The 22,465-nt window shown below is 35.7% G+C and overlaps 1 protein-coding gene across 10 annotated transcripts in view; it reads right to left on the reverse strand.

Moving 5' to 3' along the window:
• Positions 1 to 62: 62 nt before the first annotated feature.
• MAP3K1 (mitogen-activated protein kinase kinase kinase 1) overlaps positions 63 to 22,465 on the reverse strand; it is a 56,258-nt gene continuing 33,855 nt past the window's right edge. For all 10 annotated transcript variants that reach the window (XM_090132236.1, XM_090132238.1, XM_031609500.2 and 7 more), the window contains 19 exons: positions 22,315 to 22,465; positions 20,431 to 20,637; positions 18,714 to 18,914; positions 17,710 to 17,826; positions 17,021 to 17,166; positions 14,570 to 14,691; positions 14,210 to 14,291; positions 13,906 to 14,083; positions 12,508 to 12,798; positions 11,958 to 12,079; positions 10,414 to 10,505; positions 9,983 to 10,172; positions 8,383 to 9,658; positions 7,210 to 7,362; positions 6,133 to 6,295; positions 4,996 to 5,127; positions 3,910 to 4,052; positions 3,331 to 3,462; positions 63 to 1,894 (listed from right to left, as the gene is read on the reverse strand). In XM_090132236.1, the coding sequence (XP_089988362.1) occupies positions 1,745 to 1,894; positions 3,331 to 3,462; positions 3,910 to 4,052; positions 4,996 to 5,127; positions 6,133 to 6,295; positions 7,210 to 7,362; positions 8,383 to 9,658; positions 9,983 to 10,172; positions 10,414 to 10,505; positions 11,958 to 12,079; positions 12,508 to 12,798; positions 13,906 to 14,083; positions 14,210 to 14,291; positions 14,570 to 14,691; positions 17,021 to 17,166; positions 17,710 to 17,826; positions 18,714 to 18,914; positions 20,431 to 20,637; positions 22,315 to 22,458 (4,041 nt within the window). In that variant the 5' untranslated portion in view covers positions 22,459 to 22,465 and the 3' untranslated portion in view covers positions 63 to 1,744. The remainder of the gene's footprint in view (positions 1,895 to 3,330; positions 3,463 to 3,909; positions 4,053 to 4,995; positions 5,128 to 6,132; positions 6,296 to 7,209; positions 7,363 to 8,382; positions 9,659 to 9,982; positions 10,173 to 10,413; positions 10,506 to 11,957; positions 12,080 to 12,507; positions 12,799 to 13,905; positions 14,084 to 14,209; positions 14,292 to 14,569; positions 14,692 to 17,020; positions 17,167 to 17,709; positions 17,827 to 18,713; positions 18,915 to 20,430; positions 20,638 to 22,314) is intronic.

Here is a 22,465-nt window from a genome sequence, read left to right on the forward strand (position 1 = left end):
GTGGTCAAAAAAAAAAAGTCAAGTACAAAACAGTTAGAGCTACCAAACTTCACATTTCTGTATTATTTTTTTTTTTTAACTCTTCAAAGTCTGCCAATCTTCCAAAACAAAGGAATGTAAAATTTCCAAAAGGAACACAATCACAACTAATGACACTGTTTTTTTTTTTTAATTATTATTATTTAGAATGAGCACTATCATTCCTGTAAACTTATCTTTAAGATGTTTCATTTCCAATTTGTATTGTACATTTTTAAATGTACGATAGCTTATTTAGTTTATCCTGAGTCTTTGAAAAATAACCAATTCTGTTTCAGTCCAACAACTTAACTGGCTTCTGAAGAGTTAAAAGACAAACAGTATTTTTAAAGAATTAAACACAATCAATATTCGATTTAAAAAGATCCCCATCATAAAAAAAGCAAAAGAAAAGCTGCCATTTTCCTTCAGAATTACATGCATCAGAATCTAAAAACCTGCCTTAAAAATAATTTTTAAAATCTGTTTTAAAAACACACCTGCTAAAAACACAAGTTTTGCACTACAGGTGAAGCTTTACTTCACATTTTACTTTATCTTGCTTTTCAAGTCCAAGATCATTTCTTGATAAAATAAATACCTTTCTTAGGGTAATTTTTTTTTTTTCCAACATTTTGAAATAAAATTATCACTAACAGCTACAGTAAATAGATGATGTATGGCAGAAGGAAAACAGCAGGTAAAACTTGTTATCATTGAAGAAAGTGACCTCAATGTTGTTACAGAAAGAATGAGATCTAGACAGAGCTGGCACCTGCTCCCACTGAAGTACAGAACATCTGTAAACCTCAGTGGAAACTGAGTCTGGCACCTTTGACATAACTTCTGCATAATTTGCCATATGAAAAGAAGGCTCAACGACTTTTCACATGATTCAGAATCTGAATTGTTTCACGCAGAACAATCTTTATTATTTTTTTATAAGCTATACCGTCAGAGCCTTAAACACTGACTTGAGGATGGCATTTTATTTCAGATTTCCAGCAAATCTGGTTTTAAAACTTGTGTCAGCAAGATGTTCAGTGACAGTTTGCATCTTTCTAAAGACTATTTTAAAATATCCCCATTACCTGAAAGTTAAAAATACAATGAAAACACAAAACTTTAATTTCAAAAGAAATTACACAGCCAGCAGTAAATGCACAGTGAACCACAACTGCCTGCTCTTACTTTAAGGAAGGCTTTTTTTCTTTTTTGAAGTATCCATCAACATTTGGATTTTTTACACAGAGATTTGTATAGTCAAAGAGACAGATACAGAACTCTCTAGTCGCAGAATCCTCTGCTTACATCTACATGATGTGAAGTGGAACAGTGATTGTTATATTAAAATAGATCCTGAGCCCCTCAGCTGCTAATATTGCTGAAAAAGTGCTCCAAATAAAATAAAAATCACTTAAGTTGCTAAATAATCATGCAGATTTAAAGAAAAATGCTTTTGCATTGACATAGAGCCATGTGTTTGAAAAGGCACAGTTTACAAATCTCTGCACAAGTTGTGAAATGTTGCATACTGAGTTTAGGTAAAGATCTCCATTTGTCAATCACATATTTAGGTAGGGTCTTCCACTGGCCTTAAGTCCGTGATGTATCTGTCATCAAGGCCAGCAGAACGATACAAGTTGCTGTGCTTAACTGCACTGAAAGACAGTTATTTTATATACAGTAGCATCTTCTTCGGTGTATCAGCCTTACACATAAGTAGCTACCATGTAGTACGAAAGACTGGGTGTTTCAGCAACTCCCTTGATGGGGGTCTGTCCTGAGGTTGAAGTTCTAAACACCGAAGAGTCACATCTCTCAAGCCAGGAGACAGATGCGAAGGGATTGATGGAGCAGTAGTTGCACTAGCAATCTGAACAGAGAGAAAACTTCTTTAGAAGTCAGTGACTTTTAAGAGCCCCACCTCTACACCCCCAAACAGTAAACAAGCTGATCATTTTCAGCTGTTATTCTACATGCTTTTATCCACTCAGCACAGTTCCCACTTTATAGGATTACATTAATTTCTGCCTCTCTATAAAATGGGTCAAGTTCCTTTTATGACTCTTTCCCCAAGAGCAAGTGCTTGTCACAGACTGCCTTTCTGCTTGTACTTTTCTCTCATTTGTCTTCTTCTAGCAATGTTCTGCAGCAACCAATTGCAGGGCAGGACATAAGAGGTGGCTCTCAGGCCACAGTTGTGGGTATTCTTTAAGTCTACTCCTTGCCATTGGTGATCTCTGGCATAGCAGAAGCCAGTGAGGAAACAGATTGTCCTTCCAGGTGGTAGCAGAAATGCAGTAAGGACAAAGAGAACATAACTAGCTTAACATATTATGTAATATCGCTCAGTTAAATCTTTCTGAGATGGAAGCAAGTCACTCCCCATCATATTGATTTTTACCTTCTCTAGATCAGACTGAGAAAGATGATGGAGAACACTTGAGTGTCACCATCAGATTCACAGACATCAACTCATTAAGATGATTATCTCTCTTATTTGAATACTACTTTACTAGATCTGCTTCATGGAAACACTTTCTTTACTGTTTCCAGTGGAGATGCTGATCACTTTCTTTACCTGTGTCAGTATTTTCTTCACTCATGCCTGGAGTTGAACTAGATTTTTAACTAAAGAATATATACAAATATATGTATATGTCTGTATATGTCTATTTGGCTCTGGGCAGACTGGTTTATTAGTTGACAAACCTGCACGTAGCAGGGGGGTTGAAACTAGATGATCATTGTGGTCCTTTTCAACCCAGGCCATTCTATGATTCTATATATCTGATTGGCTTTACTAAGAAATGTGGATGGCCTAGAAAAGGGAGGGACAACATTCATTTATAGAATGGCATAATGGTAGGTAACTTTCAGCAGAATCTGGTCATGGAACATCACAGTTTATTGAAGGATGTTTCCCCACTACAAAATATGAATATAAACACAAATGTTCTATAGTAGAAACACTTATTTTGCTTCCAAATTTTGTAGGATCATAAGAAGCAGTTCCAATGCTTGATTCTAGGAAGATTTAATTAACTCTACTCCTGTATATGTATATTTTTTTGCTTATTACATTAGGTGTATTAGAATAAAGCTTTTTCTACATATTATTTTAGATGGCTCAGAAAGAAAAGTCATTAGTCAAAATGATTAGTATGATAATATTAGTATTGCTTTTATACAAACAGCTCCAATATAGAGAAGGGCCATTGCAAGAAGTCCTGCTACTTTCACTTCCTTAAAATTCAATCTACTGCAGATGATAATTGTTCAGCCCACTGCAGCAACAGAGAACCTTACCTTAAAGATCAGAGCAAGATGATTGGAGTGTTTCTCTGCATTCCAAGGAGGTTTAGCACAAGCCATTTCTATAACAACACAGCCAACACTCCACACATCACAGCTCCTACCATACTGCTGACCTCTCAGAACCTGCACAGACAAATCAAAGCCCAGTTTATCTACTGCAAAGTCTTCAAAGTTTAAGAAAAATAAATAAATAAAATCAACCAAATGCATTCTGATTAACATTTCATCTTAGAGTGATCAGTAAATGCCATTAAACTTACACAGAGAGAAAGAAAATATAGTGCCTGATTGAAGGACAAATCAAACAATCTTGCAGCCTTTTGATGAAATGGTAATTTGTGCTTTCTTAACAATAACCACAAAATATCTTTCAACAAACCACTTAAAACAATTTTGACAAGAAGGAGAAATCACTATTGCTATGTTGAAATCACTCCTACTCTTTAGAACTAGTATATTTAAAATTAACTAGAAGCATTTATAGCAGATTCCATGTACTTGGCTGTATGAATCAGCTATCAGAGTTCAAACAGCTTTTTGAAGTAATTTGCAAAATTACTGGTTTCTTACCTCCGGGGCCATAAATGCAATAGTTCCCAACAACTGTCCCTGGAACTCCCCAGCACCAGTTCCTTTTGATGCCAACCTGGCTGCAGCTCCAAAATCAGCAATTCTTAATCTATGACCTGTGCTGTCAATTAGCAAATTGGCACCTGTCAACAGCATAATAAAAAAAACTGCTAGTTGGCTTTCTATTAAGAGGCAAAGGAATGCACAGACAATTTTCCAATTTCAAGATTACTGATAGGTAGATGTTCCTTGCTCTCAGAACGAAGGAAATCTTACAGTCAAGGGTAAACGTAATGACGTCGCTTTTTTGTTATGCACAAATACTGCTGAACACAGTGTGAGGCCATATGAAATTCAGAGAAACAATCAAACTTTCAAAGTAGGGCAAACACAGCATTCTGGAACAATGTCTGGAGCACAAGTAACAACAGAAAATGTCAACTTAAAACTCTAGAAGTTTTCACTCTCTGCACCTATCTGGCGAAATTTAAACTTATTTAATCCTTAGCTAGATTGAAGATGTCTTAAAGGGAACTAGACAGCAAATGAAAGTTCTCCTGTTTTGAGGAAGACTAATAAAAGGCAAGAGTGTTTACCATTGTTATGTTGCTATCTATCTGGATCTGTTTCTTGTTTGTGGACAGCTATAGCAACATTAAAGGCAGCATTTTAATAGAACTGAGATTTTCCAATAAAGTCCAAGTTGTGTTCAAACAACACAACTGTGTTTATGTTCAATTAGGATGACAGAAGAAAACCCAGAATGTTTTTATAATTGAAACTTGACTTCTTTCGGCTTGTTCACAGACTGTAATGTAAATATTTGCATTAATTTAACTAACTGAACTCTAAAGCTATATGGCAACTTTATATTGTATTTGAACAAATCCAGAGAACTGACTTTTTTTAAATAATTGGCACAAGTAGCCAGCATCCCTAGGAATGCTATGAATGTTTTGATTAATTTCTGTTATGGTTTTTAAATACGATCAGACAAACCCAAAAGAGATACAACTCTTGAGATGGCATCCAAGAGAAACAAACAAGAGAGCTGCTTTCAAAAAAGATGTTCTAAGTAAATCTTACCTTTGACATCTCTGTGAATTATCTGATTCTCATGGAGGTAAGAAAGGCCACGTAACAGTTGTTCTGTGTAATTAATAATAACCGATTCTTTGAAGGCTCCATATTTACTCAACAAATGAGCAACTGATCCCCCTAAAAGAACAGAATTTATCAACACTTCGATTTTATGATATAAGAATGTAGTACTGCTTCCTAAAATTTGAGTTCTCTAGGTAAAAGAAACATGATTGACTACTTAATTACTTTCTGCTTGAAACTGTACATACTATCATGATAGAGGTTTTTACACTTCCTGAGAAAAGAATTTAATTCTTAAGAAATGTACCAGTACTTTAATGTATCAAGTACTGGCATATAGATCCTCAAGGATTTGAATTTTCCACTGTGCCCTTCCAAGTAATGTAAAATAACTCAGCACTGAATGATGTAAAGACAGCTCCGACAACTTATAACTGAAGTAATATTATTTCAGGAAAAAAAAATACCATCAGCAGTGCAGAAAATAACACATACTTGGGCTTTTGCTTGTTAGCACTCTGGTATTGCTAAGTGGTTTATGTCAAAGAAAGTAACTTAAGATGCAATGCTTTCTTTCATGGGAAATAAGCATGTATAAAACACCAAATGTATTCTTGATAACCAGACTGCAACAATTTAATTCAATTCATAAAATAAAGCTTCTTCTCAAAAAAAAAAAAAAGGATATAAAACTTTTCGTGCTATATACAATAGCAAGAAGAAAATACTGCTAAATTAACACTTAACAGATTTGACATTTGAATGTTTTTTTCTGAAGCACACGTACTTGCTGCCTACCATTAGAAATTTACTGTAAGTTCTCAAATGCCTTTGCATTTTCCTCACACAATTTTAAATAAAGCAAAATGTAATATTTTTCTTTGGGGCTCTCAACTGCAAGTTAGTCACAGAAAATTCCCAATTAAAAAAAAAAAAGGTTCCTGATAAGAATACTGCTTAAGCTGTATTATACAAACTTTCAATCAGCACAAATCTTTAAATCAGTAAAGAAAACGTAGTTTTCAAACTAATACAATCCATGGAATATTTTGCAGTATGAAACTACTTAGTTTCAAGCCAATACATACGTTCATTATTTTTTCACATGTAGCTTTTTACCTGCCATCCATTCAATAAAGAGGTTATAGTTGCTCTTCTCACATGTAGCACCCAACATGCGAATAATATTGGGATGGTTTAGATGACTCATCATCCGTATCTCCTCCCTGAGTGCTTCCACTACCTCTTCTTGCTCAGATGATGTGTTCCTTACATATGTCACCTGTTTTGAAATACGACATTAAGATTTACTTTACATAACTGCCAGTTCTGTATTTGTGCCCCCTCCTCCTACCCACCGGTAAAAGCAATGAGAACGGATGTCTTTCCATCTCTGCTCACTAACCAAAAGCTGCAAGTGTTCTTTTAAAAAATTTCATGTCCCTTCAGCTGAGAATAAATCTCCATGCAAGACTGTTATAGAGAAGTAAGACCAATCTTCTGGAAAACACCCGCAGAATCCCTGCAGTAGAGAAATTTCCCTCTTCACTTTCCTGCTTAAACTAAGCTATATATTGCAAAACGTGTATTAGAAAGTACAATATTTCTTAAAATAAAAAAAACAATAATAAAATGAAAATATTATGTTAATACCATGCATAGAGCTTGTATTATATGTTAGGTGACAAGTGACAGCAGAAGACACGGAACAGTTTGTGAGAGGAGAAGGTTTAAAATATTTAAGGTTAATATTATATTGAGAGAGCTGGGATTATTTAGTCTGGAGAAGAGGAGGCTCAGGGGAGACCTCATTGCACTCTACAACTTCCTGAAGGGAGCTGTGATGGGGAGGAGTTTGGCCTCTTCTCCCAGGCAACAAATCAGACCCAAGGAAATGGCCGAAAGTTGTATCAGAGGAGGTTTAGGTTAGACATGAGGAAAAACTTTTTCTCTCAAAGAGTGGTCAGGCACTGGAATGGCTGCCCAGGGAGGTGGGGAGTCACCGTCCCCGGCAGTGTTCAAGAGGGTCTGGATGAGGAGCTATGAGATATGGGTTAGTAGTTTGTGGTAGCAATGGTAATGGGAGGATGGTTGGACTCTTGTAGGTCCTTTCCAACCTTGTGATTCTATGATTCTATGATATCCCACATTCAACATTGAAGCAGCAGAATACATTCAAGAATGTGAAATACTTACCTGTTTTACAGCCATTAATGTTCCTGTTCCTACATCTTGAGCTTGGTAACAGGAAGAGAAAGCTCCAAGGCCAATTTGCTGACCTTTAAGCCATTCTGCATCTTCCCTGTAATGATGCTTTGCTTTGGTATGTCCAGGCAGAGTTTCTGGTGTCTGCAAGTTACATTCCAAATCATTTACTTTATTAACATGCATCTACAATGTTTATGTTCTTGAAAGCTATTAAATACTCAAGTTTATAAGCCTCTCCCCTCCCTTACAGTTATGTATATAGTTATATATTTAGGTTATAATATTGCATTGCATATAAAATATAATAGTGGATGAACACATACTTCCACAACCCACACATTTCTACTGTATATTAAAACAGCTCTTTTTCTACATTACTAACTGAAAGTGAAAGGCAAGAAATAAAAACATGAATAGGACCAAGACATTTCTAGCCCGTATCTCATTTCTAAAAACCTAACACAACCAAAATTGCACTTTCCATTTAATTTACTCCTGCTTCACCTTTTGTTGTCTCATGCAAGCAATCATAAAAAACAACTATTTCATTCATTCCAGTAACACTACCAATTCTGCTGCCTTTCCTAGGCACATAGCCTCACAGCATCTTACTCCCTTCAAGTCAAAATACTTGACCATTTTATGAGCTTTCATATAACTTCTTTCTCTATTCATATTTCTTGTGCTTTTACATGCGTGCAAACAATGACCTGTTAGGTTTTAGCAATACTTCAGGTATTTTGCAGCTTTCCTCTCAATATCTACTGAAAGGAAGATCCGATCTCTTCCTACTCTGCTTATTCTTTCAGAAACTAATTCGATACTGTGTGATGGCTGTTAAAATAAATCAGCGCCAAAACCCAGTAGTTTAATTCCTAAAATCTTCACTCTCATTTTCTGCTTCCCCCATCCTTTACACTTTCTTCTTTGCTATTTTAAAGAGAGCTACATATCTCCTTTCCAAATACCTTCTGTAAACTAGTTAATGACCACAGAAGAACTCTGTGGCACCCTTAACTTGTAGACTGTTTATATTCCAACTTATAGGAGAGAACACTGAGTCAATTCATGTTTGCACAACTCTGAAAACACACCAGCACCATCTTAAATTATGCAACCTCAATTTAGATGTTTATTCTGAATTCCCATGTGTATACTTACATCCTGCTGAATAATTATGATATCTTCACCATTTTCGACCTGTAGTTGGGGAATTACTGGCAGGGCATCTTGAGATGCTGACATTGCCATAGCAATAGCTAAAGCTTCCTCTTCTTCAGCTTCCATCTTTTCCTTGCATTTTTGATTATGATTTACATCATCTTTGTAAGTATCATCATTTTCTGCCCTCTCAGGAGAAAGAACTGCAACTTCGGACTTGAATGTAACTGTGCCATCACTTGTTGGCATGGAGGCCTCAAGTAGGTCCTCAATACTGGAGTTGAGCTCTGCACTCGCATCCAACCGACATTTCTCATCTACTGGTGTGAACACCGTCTCTTCACTTGGTATAACTGCACTGCTGTTACTACCATTGCCATCACACTGTGAAGTATTATTCAGGTCAAGTGTCATACTGCTCTTTGAAGTTTCTCCCTGCTTGTTCATATCATTTGGAGTGGGTCGTGATGGCTTTGGCCTGTGTATGTGACTAGATGGCAATGGCCTGGCTTGGGTAAAAATTGGAGAAAGCTTATCTGGTTCTTTATTTTCAGAGCAGCTTCTCTGAAACTGGAGGGAAAGCTTCCGCTGTGTTTGAGGAGAAGGTGAGGAGATTTTGCAGGGAATGAATCCCTGAGGTCTGAGTTTAGAGACATCTGTTACAGTGCCAGCTGGTACAGATGGGTTTGAAGGAGAGATAAATGTTGGGAATGGTGACTGGGAATGACTGGATGAGGGAGAAGAGTTCAAACACTGACTGTAGGGTTTTCCTTTTGTTTGAAAAGCTGGCTTTGGTTGCTCAGTGGTTACTGATGAAACAGGAAGTCCCACAGCTAGGCCAGCCAGTGTCTCATTAATGTCCTCTGGACTGGCACTCAGTTTTTTGTTACTTAAACCTTTCCCACTTTTCCCTGATAACTGGACAGTATTGTTAGGAGTATTATTTTCTGTAGCTTCTGGAGAATTATCTGGTACAGGTAGCTGCAGAAAATCTTCATGTCGACATTCCCCAGACTGTATTTCTTCCATGCCTAGCTGGATGGCTTCTGCAACTTCCATTTCATCTGCTATTGCCATCAGACGTCGACGCATCCTTGTGTAATGAGTTGAGCTTGTCACACTCAGCATTTCTAACAGCTTTACAAACACGTGAGGAACTCTTGCCACCATTCTTGCTGAACTCAAAAATACTCTCCGTGATAGTTTACCAACCATTGAGTGGGAATTGTCAATTGACAGCAAGGCGAAATTTAGAAGGGAGAGAAGTTTCGTATACCTGTAGTTAAAAATAAATACATAAAAAAAATCTGTTTTATGAAGTGATATGCTCTGGTTAGCCTGTGCTAAGAAAGCCATTTCAAGACCATGTATTTATTTAGTTGTCAGTTCTGCAGTAGCAAAGGACTTACTGCTTGCACTGTTATTTCAGAATTGTTTGATAGGTCAGAAACTGAAAATGGCAACCAGTTACTCTAAAGTAGGTGCACTTTTGCATGTAAATATTTGATTACAGGAATTCATCATCTCACAATTTCTTGAAGAGATCACCAATGACACAATCAACCACAGAGAGTATTAACTGAACAGTGTAAGCAAGTACCTGCCTACTATGGTATCAGCCTGTAAAACATCTCCACAGACAATGTGAGGATAAAATTCACCAGGAAATTCCAACAGAAGTCTGTCTATAAGACAAAGTCTCCCCAGTAGCGCTTGCCAGTTGCTAGGTTCAATTTCAGTTGCAAGAATACAATTTAAGACATAATCAACACCACCAATACCAATGGACCCTAAAAAAAAGTTGATAAAAATAAGGATTAGACATATTCATAGTTTAAATTCCATAATGATCAGAACAGTTTTACATGGATTTATATATGTGCCCAAAAAATAACCCCAGCCCCAAACTCCAAAGAAAAACATTTTGTCATGCTGGTTTTGGATAAATTCTGTATTTAATTAAAAAAAAAAAAAAAATCAGTATATTTGCTTGGAATGATAATCCATTTATATATGAAGAACTATTATTACCAGATTTAAGTATTTCTCTCCCAACTGCCAACTCTCCTGCTTGGCCTTTACACATCTCCAATAGCGTTGAGACTGAAAGTTGACTTGTTCGACTACAAGAAATTCAAACCAGAAGTAACTCCTTTAGCTGGTGTTTTTCAGAAAAAAACCTTTTAACATTTCAATAATCATTAGCTGGGAATTTTATTTGGATATCGACTTCTCTTTATTCCAATTCATTTGTACAACGGCTGCTCCGAAAATAATGCCTCCTATTTCATTATGTTGGTCCATAATGTCAGAGGCAGATGTTGGTGGTAGTGCAGTAAAGGTTGAACCTTCCCACAAATATCCTGTTATATGTTGTTGCTGTGTGACAGCACAAGGACAGTCTGACAAAATGGTGTCTGACGTGGAAGTGCGTATGAAGCAAAGGTGTCACTGAGTTCTTCCATGTGGGGAAAAAAAAGTATCCATTGACATTCACTGATGCTTACTGAACGTTGTTGGAAATCAGTGGATGTGAGCATTGTGAGGTTGTGGGTGGTGTGCATCAGCAGTGGAGACAGCAGGTCATCCTATTGGTACAGATTTTTACAAAGATACCCTGCAGGCATTTGTTCATCACTGGCAAAAATGCAGTTAATGGTGGTAACTATACTGAAAAATAATGTTTTGTTGCTAAGAATTTGCTCTGTGAAATAGAGATAATATGCTCTTTTTATCTGTAGTTTCCATGGAAATAAACAGGAGGCATTAGTTTTGGAGTAACCTATATACAACAATGTATCTGTAAGCTACAGACAGTTGTGATATTTTTACAAGGACATTCCCAGAAACTTCATATATATCACCAACAACTAAATAAAACAGATAGGAAGCAGCTTCCCTGTTTCTCAGTACATTCCCATTTCCCAAGTTCTTAGGAACTTTAGGCAACAATCTCTTACAGAAGAAATCACTCAGGTGCACATCAGGACCTTCTCTTGTAACCACAGGCTAAATTCAGAAATCCAGCAACAAAAGAAACAGTTTAATTTCTCTTCTTAAATTTTACATGTTTTATCATTAGACTATTGCTGGTGGGGGGAGGGACCATCTCTAACTGGTTTTAGAAGAAATGCTGCTTATGATAAATTAAACTGCAAGAGACAGTGATCACGGTGATTATGTTCTGCAAATAGTTCACTCTACAGCTGAAAAAAAATGGTTGGCCTGGCAGAGCATATAGGGCAGTTCAGGCCAGGAAGACAAAGCCTGGCTTATGACTTCACCCAACGTATCTTCCTCAATTTTAAAGGAAAAGGTCTTTATGAAAGCAAAGCATCATTTAAGATATCTAAATGCTGGACATATATATAATCAGATGTGCTCAAAACCTACATCTTTCAAGAACCGAAGTTGGTTGTAGCAACTAAACTAACAAAACCATATATCATGCTACACTTACACTTATCAACTACGTTTTACTTGACCACATCTTATAAATACTCTTATTCTATCACACAAAATATCAACAAATGAAGAGTCAACCCAAAATAAATTTGAAGTTAATGGGACCATACCTGTTGGCATCTGCACATTTAACTAATATTGTCTCTACCACTGGCTTCAGAAGTCGCTGTAGCTTAGTCCTTTCTGCCAAACTATGACAAGGAGTATAGACCAGCATGGCTCTTAAGGTTTTCTATGACAAATGAGAAAAATCAGTAAATATGAAATTAAGTTAGCTATGGAATTTTTTAATTAATGTGAATAACTTCACATAAATTGCATTAAAAATATTATAGAAATGTTAAAAGGATAAAGAGCTAAACAGGTATCCACCATCGAAATTAGTAATATATGTGGAAAGGACAAGAAAGGAAAGTACTATAGTGGAAAGTACACAGTCATACAATTACTGCTAATAATAACCATTTCCCTATATTTGGCCAATGGATACATGCCAATTCACTCCTGCTAAGGACTATCCATTCTCCTTTTAGATGATTAGTTAATAGTCAAGTCATGAGTAACGCTTAACTACAATTAGGATTCCTGACTTTATACAACTCCTCCTATCCCTTAAAAAAAATGAAGTAACTAGAATACAATGAGTAAACAACTACTTACTAAAGCAGCAACATACACTTTGTAGACAGGGTCAGCACAGACCATGGATAGAACACTGCAACAAGATTCCACCACAACATCTCCTGAGACGGTGGCCTGAGATGACCCACTCGCGACTCCCAGAGCTCCAGCACTTGTGTTGTTTCCATTGCCATTTCCAGAATTTCCAGTGCTTTCGCCATTAGCCAGTAATAGAGCACCACTAACATCATGGGAAAGACGTCTGAGTGCCATCTCTCGTATATTCCAGTTTCGAGAAAACAAGCAGCCGACTAACTCCATTCCAAAGACCTGCCAAATAGAAACCTTACATGAGTCAAGTTGTGTAACATCACAACTGATGAAAAACCACCCTAAGACATCTGTCAGCCAGAAGTTATATGCCAGAGGTTCTTAAAAATAAATAAATAAATAAAAATCTATTATATAAATTAACTGTCATAAATAACAAGTCTTCAGTTCTTCAGAAACTCTGCTAGGCCAAGTGGGGGTGGATAGTTTCATTCACTATACTTCAGTTACTCAGTAATGCAGTCTGGTTTTAGACAGGGATTTAAACAAACCTGAAAAACATGTCCAGCTATTCTTGACAAAAGACACAGCAGAAATATAGGCAACAAGTTATCCCATTCTTCTTTTCAGCACGAGATCCCTACTCAGTTGAATCCAACTTCAGCCTAAAGAGTATTTAGGCTGTTTGTCTCTTGCAACCCAACTTAGGTAACAATAAGTGCCAAGTCTGTATTTATACAACACTTGCACAATAAATTGCACAAAACACTGTGTAGATGGACATGGCTTAATGAAAACTATTGCTGATTCGTGAGTGGCTGGCTTGGATGATCTTGTAGGTCTTTGCTAATTTTGGTGATTCTATGATTAGACTAAAATTAAAAATATGAATTTTATTACAAGAACCTTCAATAGGAGGCCTGGGATGAAGTCTGAATGATGAGGCACTAGAACTGGCTGAAAAGAGAAGTCGTGGATGCCTCCATCCCTGAAGGCATTAAAGGCTAGGTTGGATGGGGCCCTGAGGCAGCCTGATCTGGTGGGTGGCAACTCTGCCCACAACAGGGGTGTTTGGAATGATATTGTCTTTAAGGTCTCTTCCAACCCAACCTGTTCTATGATTTTTATCATAGATAAGATACAAAGATAGTCAAATAACTCAAGAAGCTTAAAATATGCAACAAATGATCAGTGCATTTCAGAGTCATATTTAGAAAGTACTTCTTTGCTGGCCATTAAGCACAATGATCATAGCTTCTTCTGAAGAAAATGCAAGTAATTTTGCATTTATGCTGTGCAATATTATATTGACTAGGAGCAAATTTAGCAAAATGGTTTAAAAGTCAATTTTTACATTTGAAGCTTCTTTTACACTGCAAAAATTACCTGAATCCATGGCTCAGCTAAATCTTTATAGGCAGAAGGAATCTGCTGGACCCCATAATGAGTAAGATTAAAATTAGTATCCTGGGTTCTCCTCTGTGATCCAATTGTTGACTGTTGTTGAGTTGGTTGTTGAACCACATGGAGAACAGAAGAATCCACAGGGCTTGGCAATTCATGACTACAGATTAACAGCAAAGAACAAAGATAAAGAAATGAAACACTGACCAAGTTAAATATTTTACCACATTCAAGAATGTATCTAGAGATCCAGAAACATACAGTTACATTCAGACTGAATGCCTACCTGTAGAAATCATGAGACCTCCATTTAGATCTACACAGAGGACATATAAGTGGCTCTCTGTTTCTTCTACACTCTTCTGCCCCTGGATAAAAGCAACAGGAGAACATTTTCCAGCTTTCCAGTGTACAGACCAGATGTCTGAGAACTAATATGCCTTAAGTTACACTGAATCTGAACGGTAACAAAGCGTCACAAAATGCTACAGTCATCACCTATGAGCAAGTTTCTGGTTTTGTGGGTATTTTTTCTCCACTTTTAAATAAAAAAAATCTACAAAACCTACACTAGATTACATTAAACTGTAATACTTCTGCATATTTAGAGTCACCAGAATTTAATGAGAGAAATATGAAAACATACATATTGACATGCAGTGGTGGTGTAATTTGTTCCTGCAGCCATCTTCACACACAGTCAAGCTCTCTTCATCCAGCATGCCTAACAAACAAATGGGGCACATCTGCTCTTCTTCATCTTTCATACTATTGAAAAGAATATATATATTTGTGATTTTAAAATAGCATATCAGAATTCAGAACAGGTTTTAGCAGTTAGAAAGATTAATTTACAACTACTTCTAAATGACTATATGCTATTCAGAATAATTTTCCTAATCCTTGGTATCAGTAAATAAGCAACCTAAGTTTTGAATGCACAGAATAAAGACAACAGTTTGCTGAAGTCACAAAACGTATGACATCTTTTCAAACTAGGTCAGATATTAATTAAGAGACAGAAAGGTCCAGCATTTACATTTTTATCTCTTTAAAGGCTTCTTTAAACAAACCAAGTTTGCTTTATCAATTATTATTATTCAGTTTTGAAAAATTAAGGAAGTTCTTGATTCTGAAAGCTGGGTACATTTTTCTCCCATCATAACTCCCATCATAACAGTGAGTTGTAAGATAGTATTTACAGATCTCTGTATTGGACTAAAGACTATGTGAACATATGTAAAAAAAATAATAAAGCCGTTTGAGTCTTCTGACAGAAAACAATGTAGTAGATTTGCATAAATACTAACATACATATCTCATGTAGATTAATTAAAAAAATCACCTATTCTGCATGTTAATTCCATTTTATTTACCCCTACTTTCAAGTTAACATAATCAGAGATTTCAAAAGAAAAAGATATTTTAAACTTAAATAACTTTTAGTGGAAAACAGTTTTAATATTCTGTAATATTTCTTGAATGTACTAAGTTGGTTATCTATACTACCAATTTAAGTTATATTTTATTTATAAGTAATAGTTGGTGTATATCTAGAAGTTTGCAGAAATCCTGTATTTGTTCAGCAGCAGTGGTTTTTAAAATAAAACTATATTGTACATATTTGTTTCCATTTCTTTGCAAACTACTGACATAATTTTTTTACACTGTAAGGTTATTTTTGTGGATTTTTCAAGGAAAAAAATAACCACTACAGAACAACACAAGTACTGATTTAAAACTTATTTTTGAAGAACTAGTACTAAACTAAATTTAACTGCAAGTCATAGCAAACATCAGAACTGAATGAAGTTTTATCTTAAATGAATCTGATGCTCAGTGTTCTCCAGTATAATACAAACACAGACACACACAAAATGGCAACCTGTCTCACTGCACCAGTAGTGGTAGGAACTACCTGATGGCAAGGAGGTATACCAGCAAGCAGTTGAAAAATGTTTTTTCCTGTCAATTACGAGAATTATTGAAGTTCACAATCCAATAAAGCCATCACAATGAAATAAATACATCTTTCCAGACAAGGTACAGAATTAAAGGAACTGACAAGATAAATGGTGCTAGAGTAATTTATGCATTTAACTGGTTTATTTACCTTATTTATAATGACATAATTTGGAAAAATAGATAGTGGGAAACTAAGGTCACAGTCTATAAATCAGAATTATAAACCTGTCTGAATATATTAATCTAGCAACATGACTATTATCACTAACATATCACAGTAGCCCTTATATTAAGATTTCACCTCACACATAAGAAAGCCTCAGTTCTGAGCGCCATCTATAGTTTGGCCTCTCTAGAGGATGTCTAGTTCACTCAACCCACTAATTCAAAGCACAAATTACTTTAAGAAATAGTAAGTTTGAGAAATAAGATCTCTGCAAAATCAAGAAAAGGATAAGCAAGAGCACCCAAACTGCATAGGCCAAAAAAAAATATATATATATATATCAATTAAAACTGAAATAAAGTCATTTTAACATAGTGTAGAATAGAAAAATCATACTAGTTTAGTAACTCCCTTCACTATAATCATTCATTTTTCATGAAGAATTTTTTAAAAAAATATTTGAACATGTGAGCATACATATTTTATTATGTGTTTACATGCATACAGTGTTTACCCAGAAAATTTTAAGTGTATTCTCATGTGCACAAGTATATTTCCGAAGTAGTAACAATTTATTAGGAAAAGAGAAAAAAATGAAATCCTGTTTCTTCATTTGTCAACATTTGCAAACTGCATACGTGAACAAATAAAAGTGTGTGAAGTTAATATACAAATCAGTCTTACATATAAAAACATTTCTTAAATTTGTTTCCCAAACCAATAAAGGGTAAAAATAACTTTTCTCAAGTCAAGTCAACAACTTTCAAACAGAGAAGTATAAGGCAAATATTCCCATTTGGTACTGCAGCGACAAACACATGCTTAAGTTTGCAAATATAAAGATTTAACATGGCCTGAAATGAAAGCAGCTTTGAACAAAAAGAATGTATGTGATTCTAAACCTTCAAAATTAGAAAAAAAAACCTACAGAATTGAAACTATTAATTCCTTTAGAAAAATACTAACCTGTTTTCTGAACTAGATGTAGAAGTACTAGATGACAATGTATGAGAATTTGACATGCGTGAGACAAACTTCTGGATGGTGTTACGAGATGGAGCTTTGATCCTCGAGCTACGCCTACTGTGATATTTCTGGAACAAACTCTCAACCTAACATCAGAAAAAGATAGCAACAGTCGTATTTATGCTATGAATAGCTTGTATTTAAAGGCAATATTATGGAAGCTTAACTACAGCTACAAGAGACCTACTGACTTTCACAATAATGCATTAGCAGCAGAAGTAGAAGGAAATTCACAAGTCTTATTATATAGTTCACAAGAAACATGGTTTACAGCCAAAATCCATTTGCTTGTTAAGAGTAATTGAAAGCTTTAAGGACACACACATCTATGAAGATCCCTGTTCTGTTTACCTTTCAGCTAATCAGAGATAGATATAAGTAAGCTTGACTAGAAAATTTGAGATATGAATAATTCACTGAACTATAGTCTCTACTGACATTATTAATTACACCTTTAATTTGTAGATTCTTTTTCTACCCAGACATAAGACTAAATTAAAAACAATTAAAAACACTATCTTGTTGCTTAGAAATACAACAGTTTTCAGTATTTTTAGGTTAGCATCCTAAAGACTTTTAACTGGAGCAATATTTTATATCTGCCATTAGATCTTTATGACATTGATTACCTCAAAGTTTTTCAGTGTCTTTCTCCACAGCATTGGGTCTGAGGGCTCAAGCTGGAACACTCGCAACATAACGAAGAGCAGATGAATACAAAATGTTCCACGGCCACAGCTACATGTCTGCAATGAGAAGCACGTGCTAGGCCTTCACTGACTTTATAGTTAGATGGATCATTCTTCCACACTGAGGTGCATCATGGAGGTGTATATTATATTAGGAAGGCCCATTACACCCTTTTTTTTTTTTTTTTTTTGTCGTTTTTTGTTTTAAAAACAGATAATTTACTGCAAAATAGTATTTTATATATGGACATAAATATCATCATACATGGCCTTACAGAATTCCAAAAACATTCAGGACAATTATAGTATCAGTTTTGTTTTTTTTTTTAAATGAACTAAAAGTTGTTACTACTCTTCATACAAAAAGGAATTTATGCGTATAGTCATAACACAGACCTCTAACGTTACAGAAAACTTACATCAGATTCTTCTGTTTACACAAAAACCTAAATGTCTCCAATGTGGAATCACAGTGGGACTATGAAAGTCTCTAAAAAGAACCTCCTTATGGATATTAATGATACTATCACTCCACTAGTGGAACTGTGACATTGTCACTTATCATTTATATGTACTCCACAAATAAAGGAAAGAATGCTTTTCATTCTGAGAAACTAGGAAATTAAGTGCCCACATTTTAACAAAAAATATTTAATAAGACATTTGATAAGCCAGTTGCCCTATATATTTCTTATTCCTACATTAGTGAAGACTTTTTAACTAGTCTTTTCTTAAAGAGGATTCTGAACAAAAATAGTGCTTGACACAGGTCTAACAAAAATGCAAGTTGATCATTACGTTACATAAGCACAGATTACAACTTTCAAACATTATTTTACAGAACAATTAGCATGGATTGGTGACTAATCTAACTTGATTTTGTGCAGTTTTCCAATATAAACTATAAATTAGTAAAAGCTACAGATAGCACAAATGTTCTTTACCTGAGGTCCAATAAACACTCTGTATTTATTATCAGGGCTATCTCCTCCAATTAAGAAGGAGTTGGGTCCTATTTGCTGCAGCAGGTACAGCCTGGCTCGCATAACTTTGTTGACACGACGACTTGTTTCCTCAGGGCTGTATGGAGAGAAGCCATCTGGAGATGGGGCTCTTCGAGGTGGTGTTATTCGTCCACTCTGAAACTACACAAGTGGTTCCATCAAATTCATGACAACTGAAAGTTTAGCTATGTATTTTTTCAGAATGATGAGTCCCTCTAGACCGAAGAAACTATAACCTGATTAGATTACAGGAATTTAAAAGAGTGCAGAAGAAAAATTAAAATTTTGTAAGCGAAATTTGAATCTTAAGATGCTTCAACATATATGTCTTCACTGATAGCTTTACTTTATTACTACTAAACTAGCAGGTATAATTCAACTAGAACATCTTAGCTTTGTGACTCAATACAAACAAGTTATTGAATAAGTTTATAATGCTAATATATTTAATAGGTGATGAAATCATATGAGTACAGTGTACAAAACAAATATTCAGTCAATGAGGAGTCGACTTTAAGAAATGTCAAAGGAGGAGGAATACAGTTCCCCATCCTTTACAACAGTGGTGCAACTATTGGCTCAAAAGATTATTTTTGATTATGGAAAACAAAAATCAGTGGTCAAAATTTTTTAATTAGAAGTGTCTTCATTTAAGCTCTTCACATTTCTAACATTATGCAATGCTTTCACGATTTTATTCAACTTCTAAATTTCTGCTTTGGTATAGGTCTAATCTGAATTATAAGTTACAATGCAGAAGGTCACAATTGGCTTACTGTCCATTACTTAAGTAAAAGATGTTTTCAAGTTTTTTTCATGTGAAAGGTTAATAACAAGAAGATGAACAACTTAGCATCTGAATTCCTCTCATCAAGAGGAAAGAAGCCATTCTACAGTGCTGTGCCATGTGATCTTCATCTCTAAGTTTAGTGGAATAGCAGTACACATTTTAGAGATTTTGGAAACCTTGCTTTGAGCAATGGGACAGTGAAAGGTATTATTCCCTTTCTAATTGCATGAGTCAGCAAATTCAGCTGTGGACAAGTATGCTAGTATTATCTGTTGAACATTATTCCTCAAAATATTATATTTTCAAGACTCTCTAATAAAGTGAGTTTTTAGTTCTTGAAACATTCTATTCCATATTTTCTTTAACATAACAGTACAGATTTTATTTTCTAAGAATGCACACCTAAAACTTCCCCAACTTCTATGTAAATATCAGTCCTCAAACAAAGGATCACAAGCATACAGAACTCTAGCCAACAATTCTATGCTCAAAGGAATATTCCTGTCTGGAAAGCTGATGAAAAACTAGAGAAAGAACAAACTCATGGTACCTCCTTGCTCAAATCAAGCTAAGAGAAAAAGCATATCTGTATTTCCTTATTTATTTGCTACAGAAAAAGTCCTGAGAAGATGACAGAATTAAAAAGAAGAAACACACCTTAAGAGCAGAGAATAAAATTCCATGCATAAGAGAAATGTAACATGATATATGCTCTAAATATCTCTCTCTCAAGTGACGCTGTGCTGTAACCCCGTTACATCAGCATCTTGTCCTAATCACTGAGGATGATGTACCAACTGCCTTTTTTTATGTATAAGATTGCAGAACATACTCAATTCAGTCATTACATCACAGCTTGCAACTTACAGGTACTGGAGATACCCTTTTTCTTCTAACACCCGGTGACTCAGATTTAACAGTCCGAGAGGATGATGAAGAAGAACTGCTAGGAGAAGGACTACGCCGTCCTTTCTGTGTGGGTGAAGAAGCACTGCTTTGTCCTTCAGATTGAGGTTCTAGAGATAGCTTGTTCATTTCAGATCCATCTCCCTTCACAGGGATAGGTTTCACCACCTTGTAGGAATTAAATCATAAGGTTAGATTTAATTACATTAAAACAATACAAATCCATCAAAACTTATTTTGCTAGCATTATACAATTAGTGGCTTCGTGCTGCCTGAGGGAGTAAAGGCCTACATTTATAACCCTGATCTAAGAACTGCCAATTCACTTTAAAACATCATCATATTGAATGTGTACGGCTTGCAAATCAGAACTTCTCAGAAGCCTCTTCTGTACTGTTTTTAAATATATTGCAATTGGATTATGGAAGTAAACAGCATGTAGGAGAAGTATTCAAAAAGCAAACTTTTTTTTCCTATAGATTACCATGTTTTTCCCTTCCTGGAAGGTCAGAATGTAATTCATGGGCATATGGACAAATTACTATTATCTTAAAGTGGTGGGAACAGAATCTGGAACTAGAAAGTTAAACTAAAAAACCAGATGCCTCAAAGAAAGCAGGTTAAATAGGGAATCCATTTCAAGCAATGCAGTAACCATGATACAAAGAAAAAATCCAAAGCAAAAAAATATTTTCTGTAAGAGGTTTTGAGATATTGCTTTTTTTTTTTTTTTTGTACATTAAGTATTTTCAGCTCTTTTATCACAGAAAGTTACCAACAGTAATCTTGGGTAATGCACAATTTGACCTTTAACTGTGCATTCCCACCAAGTCCCAGTGGAAGTCTTATTAGTGCAACTACATTCATATGCAACTAATTACTGTAAGTCAGCCAGCATTAGTTAGTTTTACAATTCTGACTGTGTTTACTGAGTTTGATTTGCCTGCAATTTCTTAAAAATAAAATTATTTGAAAGAGGACCTGAGTGAACAGCATGGAGCTGTACCAGGGGAGGGGCAGCTGCGGGCTGGGGACAGGGTCTGCACCAGAGGGCGGTCGGCCCCTGGAACGGGCTGCACAGGGCGACGGTCGCAGCCCCGAGCTGCCGGAGTTGAAGGAGCATTTGGACAGCGCTCTCAGACGTGGGCTTTGGATTTTGGGTGGTGCTGTGTGGAGCCTGCAGTTGGACTGCGTTGTACTATGGGTCCCTTCCAAGTCAGGGATATTCTATGATTCTATCATTCTGAAATTACTTCTGAGCTATTAATATAAAAAGTAATACTGAAAGAAGCTAATACAGATGCTCTGGCAAACAAAATTTAGCTGAGTTGAGACTGAGGAGTTACTCGTTTTTTTGTTTGTTTCCAGTACACTGGAAACAGGGTGGCTTTTGTTTTCATGTAACAAAAATTCCATACAATTACATTACAACACCTTGAAAATTTCTATTTAACATTTTCAAGCTATAGAAATACAAATTAATTAAATCTTCAAAAAAGGAATGGAGTGCAAAACACTATCGTGCAGTTCTACACTGACGTTGTCATGTAAGGAAAAAAGCAACAACAGCTGCTGACATTAGAGGGCAGTACTGCCACAGTAGTTTTACACTACGGAATCAGCAGCACAGCTATATGTTGTTCTGTTTTTGTTTTTTTTTTTAAATAGAGTTTAAAAACATTTCAGAAAGTCAGCCACAGTTTCCTGTCAAACAGAAAAAAAAACAAGCAGGAAGATCACTATTAAAAGCTGCAAATTCTTACAATAAAGAGGTTTCTAAAAGAAAAACTTAAGGAACTCTTATTTGTAAGTTACAGACAATGTTCCTCCTTCAGTGTCACTTACCACAGGGCCTCTCCTGCTTCTTCTTTCCAGCCATTCATGCTTCCAAGCTGGCATACACGTTGCCTTGAGTTTCTCCCTGATCATGCGCTCTTCTGGGCGGTCATCCATCTTCTGCAACCCCCTGAGGGTTTCTTTATTCTCCATGTCACGA

The sequence above is a fragment of the Phasianus colchicus genome, chromosome Z (genome assembly GCF_987193195.1).
Source record: "Phasianus colchicus chromosome Z, bPhaCol1.hap1.1, whole genome shotgun sequence".
Classification (NCBI taxonomy): domain Eukaryota; kingdom Metazoa; phylum Chordata; class Aves; order Galliformes; family Phasianidae; genus Phasianus; species Phasianus colchicus.